Source organism: Clavelina lepadiformis, chromosome 4 (assembly GCF_947623445.1).
Source record: "Clavelina lepadiformis chromosome 4, kaClaLepa1.1, whole genome shotgun sequence".
NCBI lineage: Eukaryota > Metazoa > Chordata > Ascidiacea > Aplousobranchia > Clavelinidae > Clavelina > Clavelina lepadiformis.
In genome coordinates, this window is record NC_135243.1 from 2,166,044 (window position 1) to 2,178,529 (window position 12,486).

The window sequence follows — 12,486 nt, forward strand, 5'->3', positions numbered from 1 at the left end:
TCTGGCTAATCTAGGCAAATATTTATGAATCGAAACAACTTTTATTACGTAATAATAGATAATGCTAAAACGTATTGTTATCTAACAATATTACACTTTACTTTGCATAGAATAATCATTATTACAAAAACCACAGAAACCAACCATTGTTTTGCTTCGTGTACAAGCGATTACTTACCACCAGCGCAGCAAATAAGTTTAATATAAGATATTCACATGAAAGCCAGGAATAGTTGTAGCGCACTAGCGCCAGCATGCGGTAGAAATAAAGGCACAGGGATCGTTTGATGTTTCAGAATAAGGCGCAGGGCGGTCAAATGAGGTGATAAAAATTGCGTAATTGTGTGGTTAGACGAGTAGGTGTGAGCCGGGACCTTGGGTAGATACAAACTTGCCATGAAACATAATTTTACCTTGTGGCCCGTGTGTAATCGGTATCTACTGTAAGTTATCTGCCTCTGATTTTAAAACTGGATTCTTAGAAAAGATGCTGGCTCGAAACTTTCCTGCGTCGTTCTCCGCATCAAGCTTGTATGTGGAGTAAGGACGAGATTGCGATTTCTCCAATGCTGGGCTGCAAGGTCACTCACAAGTAGTCGGAAAGCTTCAACAACACGCATCAGGTCGCATGGAACTGGATTTTGTGTCTGGCTGGTGTTGGAATAAGCTGCATTTCGCTTTCAGTGAATTATCTCGCAAAATTGTTTCAAAATTAAAACTTGTAGAAACAGTGCTGAGGCTGATGCACGTGACAAGGTTTGAATAAGCGACAGCCAATAATACGACCAGATGTTCTTTGAAACTACACCGCGGTTATTTTGCGAGTGACGTAAAAAATATTGTCTACGAGTGCATCAAAATGTGGCTTAAAAACGTAAATTGTTGAAAAAATTCAGTAACTTTAAAAAATCAAAACAGTTGCTAGAACAAGAGTTTAATAAACGACACTGACAGCGTAAAGTTGTTTCAAAAGAGAATCTTCCTCAAAACCCCGTCTCCGCCAGTGGAGGAGCTGCATGGAGGTTCTTGAGGACGACCGGATATCTGGATATCTGATAGTCGGGGTCGAGTATGGACCACTTGGGTATGTTGACGGGAATAGGGGCGAGGCAGCCCTGGTTAAGGGGGATGTCGTAGCCCACCATGCACCTGAGGGAGTAGATGATGGCAGACTTGGTGATCGCTCTTGGCGCGTTCAACTTGTTTATCACCACAGGGGATGTCCCTTCGAAATCGAATGTCGCGCTTCTCGATATGAGCTCCTGGACTAGGTGGATACCCTAAACAGAAAGCTTCGTTGAAATGTCTGTGATTGATACAGTTGTGACGTCACAAAGACACTTACCTTTTGTTTGGCGGCAACTAGCGCTCTCAAGTCGGCCAGGTTGCCATGGAGATTGTGGGTCCGGCTGCAACTAGTGAATTCTCCTGGGAGCACGAGAAACGCTGTTACTTGTGTGAGGTAACAAGTAAAAACAAGTTCAATAGGGTTTAAAGCAGTGGTTCCCAACCTGGGGTTCGCGGACCACTTGGGGATCCGTGAGTGTCTTGGTTGCATGTAGGCTACTTTATTTCTCTATTGTTTGTGCAACGAAAGAAGAGAATCATAAACATTTTAAGACACTTTTTCATTGAAATTTGCAGCAGCTCCCAAGTATATCTGATATTACAGTAAATAAATATCCCTCAATAGTAGGTTATGCTTTAAATAACAAGACATTTTCTGATTGAATTCTTGGCAAATTTTAGGTACGGGTCCGCAGGCTTGAAAATTTATTAATAGGGGTACGCGACTAAAAAAACATTGGGAACCACTGGTTTAAAAATAATTCTGACTCATTAGAACAACAACAACAACAACAACTACCATGAAACCTTTCAGCATCATATGATACGAGAAAGCACATCATCCAGAACATTATCACATAAATCACAATCACATCCCAGCATAAATCGCAACCTTCTCAAAATGTTTCAGTAGCGGTTAGTTAACACAAACACCGTTGCTACACAACTATGAAATTTTTGAACATCATATGATAAACTTCGTGATCAGATCTATAACAATTATCACATCACCAAGCAAATCACATGATTATACTCACGAGAGTAAACAGGAAGATGAACTCCTCCAGCATATGGATGATTGGAGAGTATGCAATCTCCTTCATTGATCTCTATCGCCCAGATCTGGTACTTCACGCCATCCAACATGGTCCCTAGGTGGATTGGGATGTGTGTAGCGTTGGAAACAAGACGACCATCGGGTCCGAAAAGAGCGCACGAGAAGTCAAGTCGTTCCTGTCGATTCATGTAATGTTACACATAAAATAATGAGTGCTTTCATAAAACATAATGATAATAATAGAATTACACCTACTCAGTTATCAAGAACATATTTACACAAGTATGTCTTGCAATATACACAAGACTATACGGGACTTTCAACGACTGAAGCACAGATAAAATGTCAAGGGCTGAGAAATCTTGGTGCAATAAATTCGCAGAAATTAGACCAAACAGATAAAAGCAGTGTTGGACGATTATCTAGACCAGTAATGTATAAATAACAAACATGTTAAAATATGATGAGTTCAAGCCAGACAAATACCTTAATGTTAGTGGATATTGCTGTCCGTTGTAGAATCCTACCCATCTGTTCTGCAATGCTCATGAACCTTTGATGTCAAAGGTCAGAGGTTATAATATATTGATAAGATCAGTGATCCCAGTCTAGCACACACACAATAAAAGTTAATCGGGAATGACAAATAACCCAACCTCACCTTACAACTACCCCCATAATCATTGCATGCATTTGATATTCAATTTCCCAGTTATTGTCATTTGGGTAAATTGTCAGTCATAAAAATCGCTTCGAAAAATTCAGTCCACAAAATAACACCTATACAGTCGACTCCGCTTAATTCGGACACTTTGGTTCCGCTCACTTTTGGCCGAATTAGGCGGAGAAACGGCTTTGTCTGAATCAAGCGGAAAATCAATTGTTCGTTTCATGGTCATGCATAAAGGCAAAAAATGCATTTAAAATACTGTACTGTTGCGTAATAAATGAATTGCTGCTGCGCTATACTGCAGTAACTGGCACTGATCGCATAAAACGTCTTCGTTTACTTTAGTGAGCAATTTCACTTTTTGTGCTAAACTTTTCTGTACAATTTTGTCCTACAAAATGGACGCAATTGTACCGAAGTAAAAGCGACTATGAAGCTGGCACGGCGTTATATAAGTTCATTGTCGATTGTTACTGCATGTATCGTCATTGTTTCACCATAATCACTCATAATGCAATTGCATCTTGTCTTAAAACGAACGAAGTATATACTGTTTATTGTATCATAACCTAACGATGGAATTGCGAACCTGTGTCCGAATTAAGCGGAGAATCGTCCGAATTAACAGGAGTTTTTTACGTTCAAATTTTACTTTTGTTCCGTTCCCGAGCATTTTGGCCGAATAAAGCGGTTGTCCGAGTTATCCAGTGTCCGAATTAAGCGGATTCGACTGTATATTTAAAATAACGGAGAATGACAAAGAACCTTACAACACCGCACCTTACAACTATTCCAATGGTCATTGCATGCATTTGATATTCAATTTTCCAGTTATTGTCAGTTATAAACTTGCTTCCAAAAACTGTATCTACAAAATAACACTGACCTGTGTGAAAATATAGAGAGTTGGATGGCGTTCAATTCCTTGCCAATATGCTTCGGCTTTCCCTTCCCTATCATGATGGTGATGTCACCTGAATACGTGAATTTTCACAAAATCAGTGAACAGTCAGTTATATCGCTTCGAAAAATTTAAACCACAAAATAACACTGACCTGTGTGAAAATATAGAGAGTTGGATGGCGTCCAATTCCTTGCCAATATGCTTCGGCTTTCCCTTCCCTATCATGATGGTGATGTCACCTGAGTAAGCGAAATTTTAATAAATAAAGATACCATTTGTAGCATGTTATCTTTACAATCACTTTATAAGTAACCTCGGATTGATGAAATTATGCACGGTTTGTGATTTAAGTATTTGTAATAAGACAATAGCACAACATACACATAGGTGCAGCAAATAAAAATTTAGCATTGATATTTAACAACACTTTACATCATCACTAGGGCAACCAAAAGTCAATATGGTCAATTTTTTTTCCTGCTCAGAATGCTATGAAACAAGCACAAAACAAATTTCAGCTTTATACGACGTGTGGTATAGAAGTCATTAGGTGAGATAAAGTCAAAATGTTACGTTAGGTCAAAATACGGTCAAATTGTTTCGTTAGGTCTTTTTTTTAGGTCAAAATCTATTAAACTTGTAATTTTGTAACCATTCTGTAATATTATTCTTCCGTTTTTCTCTTTTCTTGTACCGCAAACAATTCCAGTCCCGCAAACAATTCCAGTCCCGCAAATTTTACTTCAAAGAGAGAAAAGGCTTTTCAGCGCGTTTGGTGACGTCACGATGTGACGGCATTGCATTTGAAACTGCAAGTTGTCAATCTTAATACGCAGAAACGAAAAAAAGTCAACACTAGAAAAGCATTTTGTCATTTTTAAATGCAGCTTTAGATTAGAAAGTTGCTGTAGACAGTGTAGAGACTATCAGTATAGCGCTTTTCAAAATGAGGTCAAAATTTAAACGTTTTAGGTCAAAATAAGGTCAAACTTTGCAAATTTTTAGGTCAAAAAACTGGTTGCCCTAATCATCACAAATAATATTGTTACCTGTCGTACAACATTTGCTCTGGCAACAACATTTCCAGACACAGATTGGCGTCACAGTTAGGGAATCCCCTTTCTGTAGCATGTGGGGCCTGGGTGGGCCCCAACAGATTCAGGGAGAACTCGGGCTGACGACAAACAAACCCAACCGGAAAAATTGCATAGACCAGACCGTGCTGCGACTGTGTTGCTGTCAAGCTGTGATGAAAATGTTCAGCTGTCATACAATTCAAACAAAATAAGACAACATTTTCTAGTGTCAGTAGAAATAATGCAAAACGAGACAAGAACAAATGAGACAAGTCGTCTTTCTCCAAATTTTGAACGTCCACTTTAATTTGTAAAAGCTAAATAGGTACAAAATATCAAAAAGCTTGAAAGAAAACAAGATAGTAAAAACAACATATACACAAAAATATAACAAAGCATGTAGAGTCCAAACAACACATACTAGCACATATCAACACATTGAAATAAAAACAAACTTTGTTCTGATGTTGACATTAACAGGAAAATTTGCACCATTGTTGAGGTTTTGCTTTAATTTAAGATTTGAAAATAAAATACCTGCGGTGCTTGTATGGTGACACCAGCTGTAGTAGACTTGAACACATGCTCATATTCCCCGTCGTATCGACTTAGATCTGTTGATGTTCCTGTGTAAATAGTGTCATAAATTTCATCACAATTTAAGTATTTGCATGTCACCAAATCATTGTTTATTACAGAACAAAGAACATGTCAGGATATTCACAAATTGTATAAACAAGTGTCGAGCCACACGGCCACAACACCAAGCACTGGAATAAATGGTTGGGACACCACGATGACAACACAAGGACATAACTTACGTAATCTTATTAATATTTATCTAGCTTGTGCATGCATGCAACGTACATGCTCATACTGATACTGGATATATTAGCGGCACCATACCTCTCATGTTGTACCCAAATGCTATGTTGGTCTTCAAATGACGTCATAGCGTACCACATAACGCCACCTGCTGGGCCGGATAATATTGTTCTACTTTCATTGAACCTGAGCATAGAGGAGTGTGAGATGTTATATTTTATATCAGAAGATGTAATCCCAGGATGGGCAACAGTTTTGAACTCATGGGTTGCTTTGGGTGTTGAGTTTGTACAGGCAGGCACAACCATATGCACACATGATGTCATAACTAGTTTGAGTAATCACTTGTTTCTATTTCTAGCTACAACAGCATGAAACAAATAAACTACTATAATTACATACAGAAGTGAGGCCTACTTGAGCTCTAGTCAGACACTAGCTTAAGCGTATTTACTGTACTAAAACTAACGGAAAACTAGAAAATCAGTAAGGGGAATTTGAGTTTTTTGGTTGGCTTTAATGGGAAAGCAGATCAAAAAGGTTAAGAACCGCTGCTTTAAATCAAAGTAAAAAGTGGTAATAAACTCATCTCTGATTAAGTATTTAAAACCATAGAAACTATAAAATAAGCAAAGACGAAAAATACAAAACCCACATTTAGCGTCACCAGTGGGTAAGTAGCTTAATACAACTGCATTGTCAACTGGAAACATCAGAGTTGATCAGCTTACGAGGTCGAATAATTTCAGTCTGGACTAATTTCCAATGTAAAGAAGATCTCTCCAACCCTTAGTGAGAGCAAGTGCCATTCTTTCACCTTTCTTCTCAAGGAGAGCATTTGTGGCGACCGTCGTTCCAATCTGGATGAAATCAATCTTACTTGAGTCGAATGATTCGATCATCATAATTTTAAACTCTTTAAAACAAAATTAAACTATGTATACATAATTAGGCAGTCTATCGAATTAAACAACAATTCTTAGCAGTGGTTTTCGCCAAGTCGACAAATGGTTAAACTTGAGGAAATGAAGGGAAGCTATGTTTAATTTGAGACAAAATTACGGGCATATTTGTAATTAAACACCAGCCTTGAAATCAAACTACTTTTCATAATAATCTTTTTAGCCTTGTCAACGAAGAAATTAGTAAACTTGAAACAACTATGAGACAAAAAATCATCAATAAAATTATGATAAACTTTACCATATTGGCTATATGTTTATTTTTGTCACAAACCTCTTCCATAATCCTTCAAATTCATTCCCCTTGTGTTTACTTTTCTGATTCAAAATTTGTTTCTTCTTAGAACTTGCTCATGCAGCATTTATCATGTTAAGTGTTTCCTAAAATCTAAGCATAGTGTCGGAGTGCGTCCATTATTTTCTTTCATGCCATAATAAAAGGCACTTGCAAGGCTGCCTGTAAAGTTAGGCCGATACAAACCCAAACTAGAATAGATTCGCCGAACATCATTTGCATTCAGGTGAACACAAATACTAGGCTAACGATATCGAAACTGACTACAAAATTATTATATTTCCTATATTTATATTTTCCAGGCTAAACAAACCAGGGTCAACATTTTTCAGACAGCCAGTGTATACATGTTCTTATACAGCCTACTGAAGGCCATTTACTTAAAAATTTTGCTTTTCAAATATTATTCTTTTAAAACCAAACAATTCTTCAGCAACTACACTGGAAAAAAGTGACCGTCATTAGGCCTAGTCCAAAATTTTTATCATTGACTAATAAGACGCTGATTTCGTTCAAAAACATTTGCCATGCCTTATTGTGGTCAAGTACCCATAAATCTGCCTACATACAGTTTGCAACGCCTTTTTATGGCTGACTACGTCCCACCGATGCACTGGAAACAATGCTGGTTAACTAAAACCCATCAAACGATGTGATTGGCGTTTACTTGGTTATATGTGAAAGACTAGTGGCTTAATCTCATTCGTGTCATGTAATATATGGAACCACTTGACACAGTCAGAGTTATTGACCTAATAGTTGCTGTTATCGCGATAAATATCACATTAATATTGACATGGTGACATTTCGTCACTGTTTAAAAGATTCCTTGTCCTTGCAATGTCATATTTTTCTGAGTTTTTATTTTTCTACTAAATGCAAGGTGCAATAAGGTCAAAACAACTTAGAAGTACTCCTGTGTAAGTATAACAGGCCGACATTTTTTTACAACTTTCATTAACCTATGAAAAATGAATTTATGACAAATAATAATTTCGTTGTTGTATTACTTGGCTTGAATTATTACACAACAAACACCTTTGCCATAAAGACCGGACTTTCTCTGGCTGTTCGTGTTACCATATGAGCGAAATTCAATGTTGATTGATAGTTGTTTTACTTCTCATTCGATGATATGAGTTCTCATTTCTCAAACGGCGTGACTATGCTGTTTTAGTTGCTTAAATTCTGTCTATGCATATTAGTAAACGTTAAAGTCCCATTTTTATTTATTATCAGACACAAAGGCTTACACCTTTGGGCAAATCTTACTGAATGTTACATTGTGCAGTAGTAACAAGTGAATGGGAACAGTAAAAAGAAAGATTGCAAACATTATATCGGTAATTATATGGCACACCAGTTCAAGCCAGGTAGTTTCTCTGAACGTCATTAAGGAGAATTTAAGCTTGGTCTGCAACTGAATTGCAAGATCCCAAATTAAAATTTAAGCATTTCCACAACAACTCATGACTCGCGAGTCACGTGTGACGTAATTGTCACAACCAAAAGTACTTTCTTAGAAACGTAAAAACGTTTTTTTTAAATAATCCGGAAATGCTAACGCACACAAGAGCTACGATTAATTGATTTACTTTTAACATAAAAACATGGCATTTATGTTAAAAATCATAGCAAATATATTCAAGATAACATTAATTTAAGCTAAAAAATGTGGTTCCTATCTATAGGACGTAATAGGACGTATAGGACCTAATATAGGACCTAATATGTAATTACTTGCCTGTGACGTGTAACAGCGTTTGCTATGTTGGCAAGGTGTGACGTCATCGAAGCTTTTCATTTGTGGTTTTGTAATACAGTGACATAACAACTTACATGAAAGGCATTTAGTTAGTACATGGTATTAAGCAGGGATGATGCCACAAAGTAATACAATGTGCTCCTACAAATCGTTTTCCGCTGGATGGAGCGTCGGAGCAACCGTTTCATGCAAAATGACCGAGCGCAATTGGTGGGAAGGTAATTGTTCTGATCTTTCAGTTCCGGATTCGTCACAATGTCTTTCTAGCTTGACGGTTACGTGGAAATGAGTGGTCGGTGATGTGGACTGAGTCGAGTGACGTCTCACTAAATATAGTCAATCATGCTTTAATATGTGATTGTTCCGTCATAAGCCAAACTGACCGATCAAATCGAGTGATGACATGACTTCTTCGATCTGTGGCTGGGTTGGGGAAACCTTCATTTGTTAAAAAATATTTAATAAAAATTGCAGATCAAACATCACCCAATACCACGGAGGTCTTTCTCGAAGCAGGGCACTCTTGTATTGTGACGCCACTTCCGCCAATTCCTTCCAACCGCGTTCAGAATTTCCGAGTTGCTCAAGCAATAAATCAAACATACCAAGAAACCCTGCCGTGCCATAGAAAACAATAAGTTGTCTGAAATTCGTCAGAAATGTATTAATCAAAACATTTATGGCTCCGTCAGTGAAACGCCAGAGTGCTATGACGTCAATATACAAATGGTAGAGAAGCGCAATTATGTGCAGATCGCGATTGTAAGACATGTAGGTAAAAGTGGAAATTGGAGATGAAAGACAATTCTGACCGCACAATCGAAGAAATCAACAAATTCACCTGAAATGACTGAAAGATGGCGTTGACGTAGAAGAAAGCGATTTCACCAGCGCCATCTCCCGGACTGAGAAAAAACAAGATGTAAGTAATTCCAAGAAGGTTGAAGAGAAAGAAAGCCGCCTTCACTGTTTTTGAATAGGTCACTGCACTTTCCAGCGAGTTCTGCTTGATGAGTTTAGTGACCAAAATTCGAACGACATTCACCATTATCAACGCGTTGATCTGTTTAGAAGGAAATAAATGTTTTAATTCCAAAGCGTCATAAATTACTTGGTTGATGTTGGATGAACCGTGTTGACCCAGTAGATAGTAAAATAAAAACAAGATATAAGGTGGTCGCACTCTGAAGGTTAACTTTATTTTTGATTCTTCTACACGAGCTTTCGCAAGCATAAGTTTCTTCTTCAGGTTTATTAAGAGATGGCAAAAAGTACTTCAAATAAGTTACTCCGAGCGACTGGTAGTTCTGATCCTGACTGCTATAGCCTATACTTAATTCTGATCATTGTTATAATGTGACGTCATAAAAACTTACCGCGAACAAGACAAAGATGGGAATCTGGTAGAAATATTCGACCCAGGTATCCGTCGGGTTCTGCATCCAGCATTTTTTGTCCTCATAAACCGCTTTGAGCGCTGCCCATATAACCGTGATTGGGATCGGTGTGCCTGCGTCATAGCCATCTTGTGTTATTAGTAATTAATTAACATGTTTTCGGTGAAAATTTGTGCTGAACATATCTGATACAAACAGCTTAATGAAACAGGTATAAGCTTTGGTTTATGCAACATCTCAGAAACACGTAGGCCTATAAAAACACAAAAGACTCCTTTATACTCATACAGCGCCATTAACAAAACATTCCTAGCGCAATCTAAAAGAGTTAGGACAAGTTTTAGGATGTTAATATTCGGACCAATTTTAAGTTGCATGACATATATGACATTAAATAACCTGACTAAGTCAATGGTTGAACAGGATTTTGTAGAAGTCAAAGACAATGGCGGTAACAATGGACTTATCTGACATCACAATAGTCAGTATGTGTGTAGGTAGCTTTGCGACTACAACGTGACCATGATACCCTGTCACCAAACTTGGCAAAAATAAATAAATGTATGATGAAGAATAATTGTTTCTTCAGGGCCGACTGCAGGTCGAAACCCACTGACTCGTAAAATGGGAATCGAAATATTGGTCAAAGCAACTGTAATGAATCCTGACTTACCCCAACCTAGCGCCATGTAGAGCTTTATGCTGAACCTGTCGTACGTGTAAGCCATGACCACCATCATGTGAAGGTAGACGCCCTCCACGAACATCCAGCAGTAGGTGGCCACTTGAGAGTAGATGGAGATGGCGGCCAGGACGCGACATAGAACCTGGAACCAAACCTGGGCGATTATGAGAAGAAGAAGTGGCGTAAACAATTGTGCAGACTTGCACATATTATATAAAGATATTTCTTTACCAAAAAATGTCGATACAATAAACCGTAAATTTGTAATTAAACTTAAACTTAAACATTTTAATTAGCTTCGTTGTAAGAGTAATGGTAAGCATAAGATATCGTTTACGTCATACTAATTACGTCAAAATACTTCATTGTTTTTTCTTGCATGGTAGCTGGTGAAGAAACTATGAATTAACCAGATGACGTTTTGTAGAATGAGTGACGTAGCAAGATTCCAATGAATGATATTTCTCCAACACCGGATGCTTCTACAACGTGATGACGTAAACAAAATGACGTATGCATGCCGTAATAAAGCCGAAATAACCTATTTTTGCCAAGAGAACAATAGAATTGGATTTCACTTCATGCTTTGTATAAAGTGTTAGCATAGAGTTTATGCCATAGAGTCCTCCCTATACAAGAGATATTTTTCTTACATAACTCTTTTAACTTTCAACATGCAAACTAAGTTATACACTTTCTTATAAACAGTTTCTTATGATTGAATCGTTGCAGAACTTCAGTCGCATAAAGCCGCGAATTTTCGTCATCACCTCTCTGTGATTTTTCCCAAACTACGTTTAGGTCATAATTGAATTTACTTTGAAGTCACAGTATAATTATGACTCAAGGTCTCAAACGGCTAAGACTGAGATCAAAGATTACGGGGTCAATGACCTCTAAATCGAGTTATCGCGGTGTTTTAAAATTTATGTCGTCCGCCATAGATGTACCTGAGTCTCCAGAAAAGTAAAAAAGCGATGATCAATGTGAAGAGGGAAAGTCCCCTGCCTACGTAGGTTATGATGACGACAATCTTGAGATGGGCATTGACGTAATCTTCGGCAGGGTTTCTCTGAAATTCAAAAAAAGTGTAAATCACTTTTTAGATTTAAAAATTTCTATCCCATCCCAAGCGATGTAAGTATTGAATCATATAAGTCGAGACAAACAATCTTGATCATATAAGTTGTTAAAGATTGTCGAATCTTGATTGAATTTATTTAAAGTTAATTGAATGTAAGTGACCTAGTTGTTGTTATTCTGGAATTATTAAATCTATCCGTGCAGGTTATAAAATGTTTATGTGAAAGCATTGATGCAGAACTGACCGAGTCCGGTATTGGACGACAAGCAGTAAAATTAATGCGAGACCATCTTCCGTCTGATTTACACTTGCGAGTCGCGTTAACTGGATTTCAAAGAAAGTAACTCATAAGAATGTTCCATTTATTTTCAACGATAACCTTGTAGGCTATGAAATGTCATATAAAATTCGAAGTTTATCTATTTGCAAACAGTAGCCTAATATAGCTCCTTTGCAATAAGAATATAGAAAGTATACTGCAAATAACTTAATGTCGTTCAGGTTATAACCCTCATACATGAATTGTTGTAATCAACTCCACTGAGCTTCTTAAAACATCTCGTGTAGGCAATGCCGCCACCAAGCGTTTGGGAAAAGCAGACATCCGGAGGAATCATGTTGGTCACGTGGGTGTTGACGTAAGGGCAGTGACCTTTAGCAAGGAAAGTAAGGTGAGAATTTTGTGGAAATATTGAGTA

At 37.6% G+C, this 12,486-nt stretch overlaps 2 protein-coding genes across 7 annotated transcripts; both read right to left on the minus strand.

The window, feature by feature from the left end:
• Positions 1 to 132: 132 nt before the first annotated feature.
• On the minus strand, positions 133 to 2,255 carry LOC143453383 (5-oxoprolinase-like). Of its 2 annotated transcripts, XM_076954712.1 has the most exons (3): positions 2,106 to 2,255; positions 1,346 to 1,428; positions 133 to 1,280 (listed from the first exon to the last, which is right to left on the minus strand). In XM_076954712.1, exons 1-3 carry the CDS (start codon positions 2,212 to 2,214, stop codon positions 984 to 986), a joined length of 489 nt encoding a protein of 162 aa, XP_076810827.1. In that variant the 5' UTR covers positions 2,215 to 2,255; the 3' UTR covers positions 133 to 983. The 2 variants fall into 2 exon arrangements, with proteins under 2 accessions (XP_076810827.1, XP_076810826.1); XM_076954711.1 differs by having other exon boundaries at positions 1,346 to 2,232.
• Positions 2,256 to 3,854: 1,599 nt separating this feature from the next.
• Positions 3,855 to 7,433, minus strand: LOC143453412 (5-oxoprolinase-like). Of its 5 annotated transcripts, none has more exons than XM_076954758.1 (7): positions 6,837 to 7,425; positions 6,256 to 6,460; positions 5,682 to 5,786; positions 5,313 to 5,401; positions 4,749 to 4,943; positions 4,394 to 4,523; positions 3,855 to 3,938 (listed from the first exon to the last, which is right to left on the minus strand). In XM_076954758.1, the coding sequence occupies exons 4-6, from the start codon at positions 5,363 to 5,365 to the stop codon at positions 4,481 to 4,483; spliced, it is 291 nt and encodes a 96-aa protein (XP_076810873.1). In that variant the 5' UTR covers positions 5,366 to 5,401; positions 5,682 to 5,786; positions 6,256 to 6,460; positions 6,837 to 7,425; the 3' UTR covers positions 3,855 to 3,938; positions 4,394 to 4,480. The 5 variants fall into 5 exon arrangements, with proteins under 5 accessions (XP_076810873.1, XP_076810872.1, XP_076810875.1 ...); XM_076954757.1 differs by having other exon boundaries at positions 4,352 to 4,523; positions 6,837 to 7,424; XM_076954760.1 differs by lacking the exon at positions 4,394 to 4,523 and having other exon boundaries at positions 6,837 to 7,433.
• Positions 7,434 to 12,486: the final 5,053 nt, after the last annotated feature.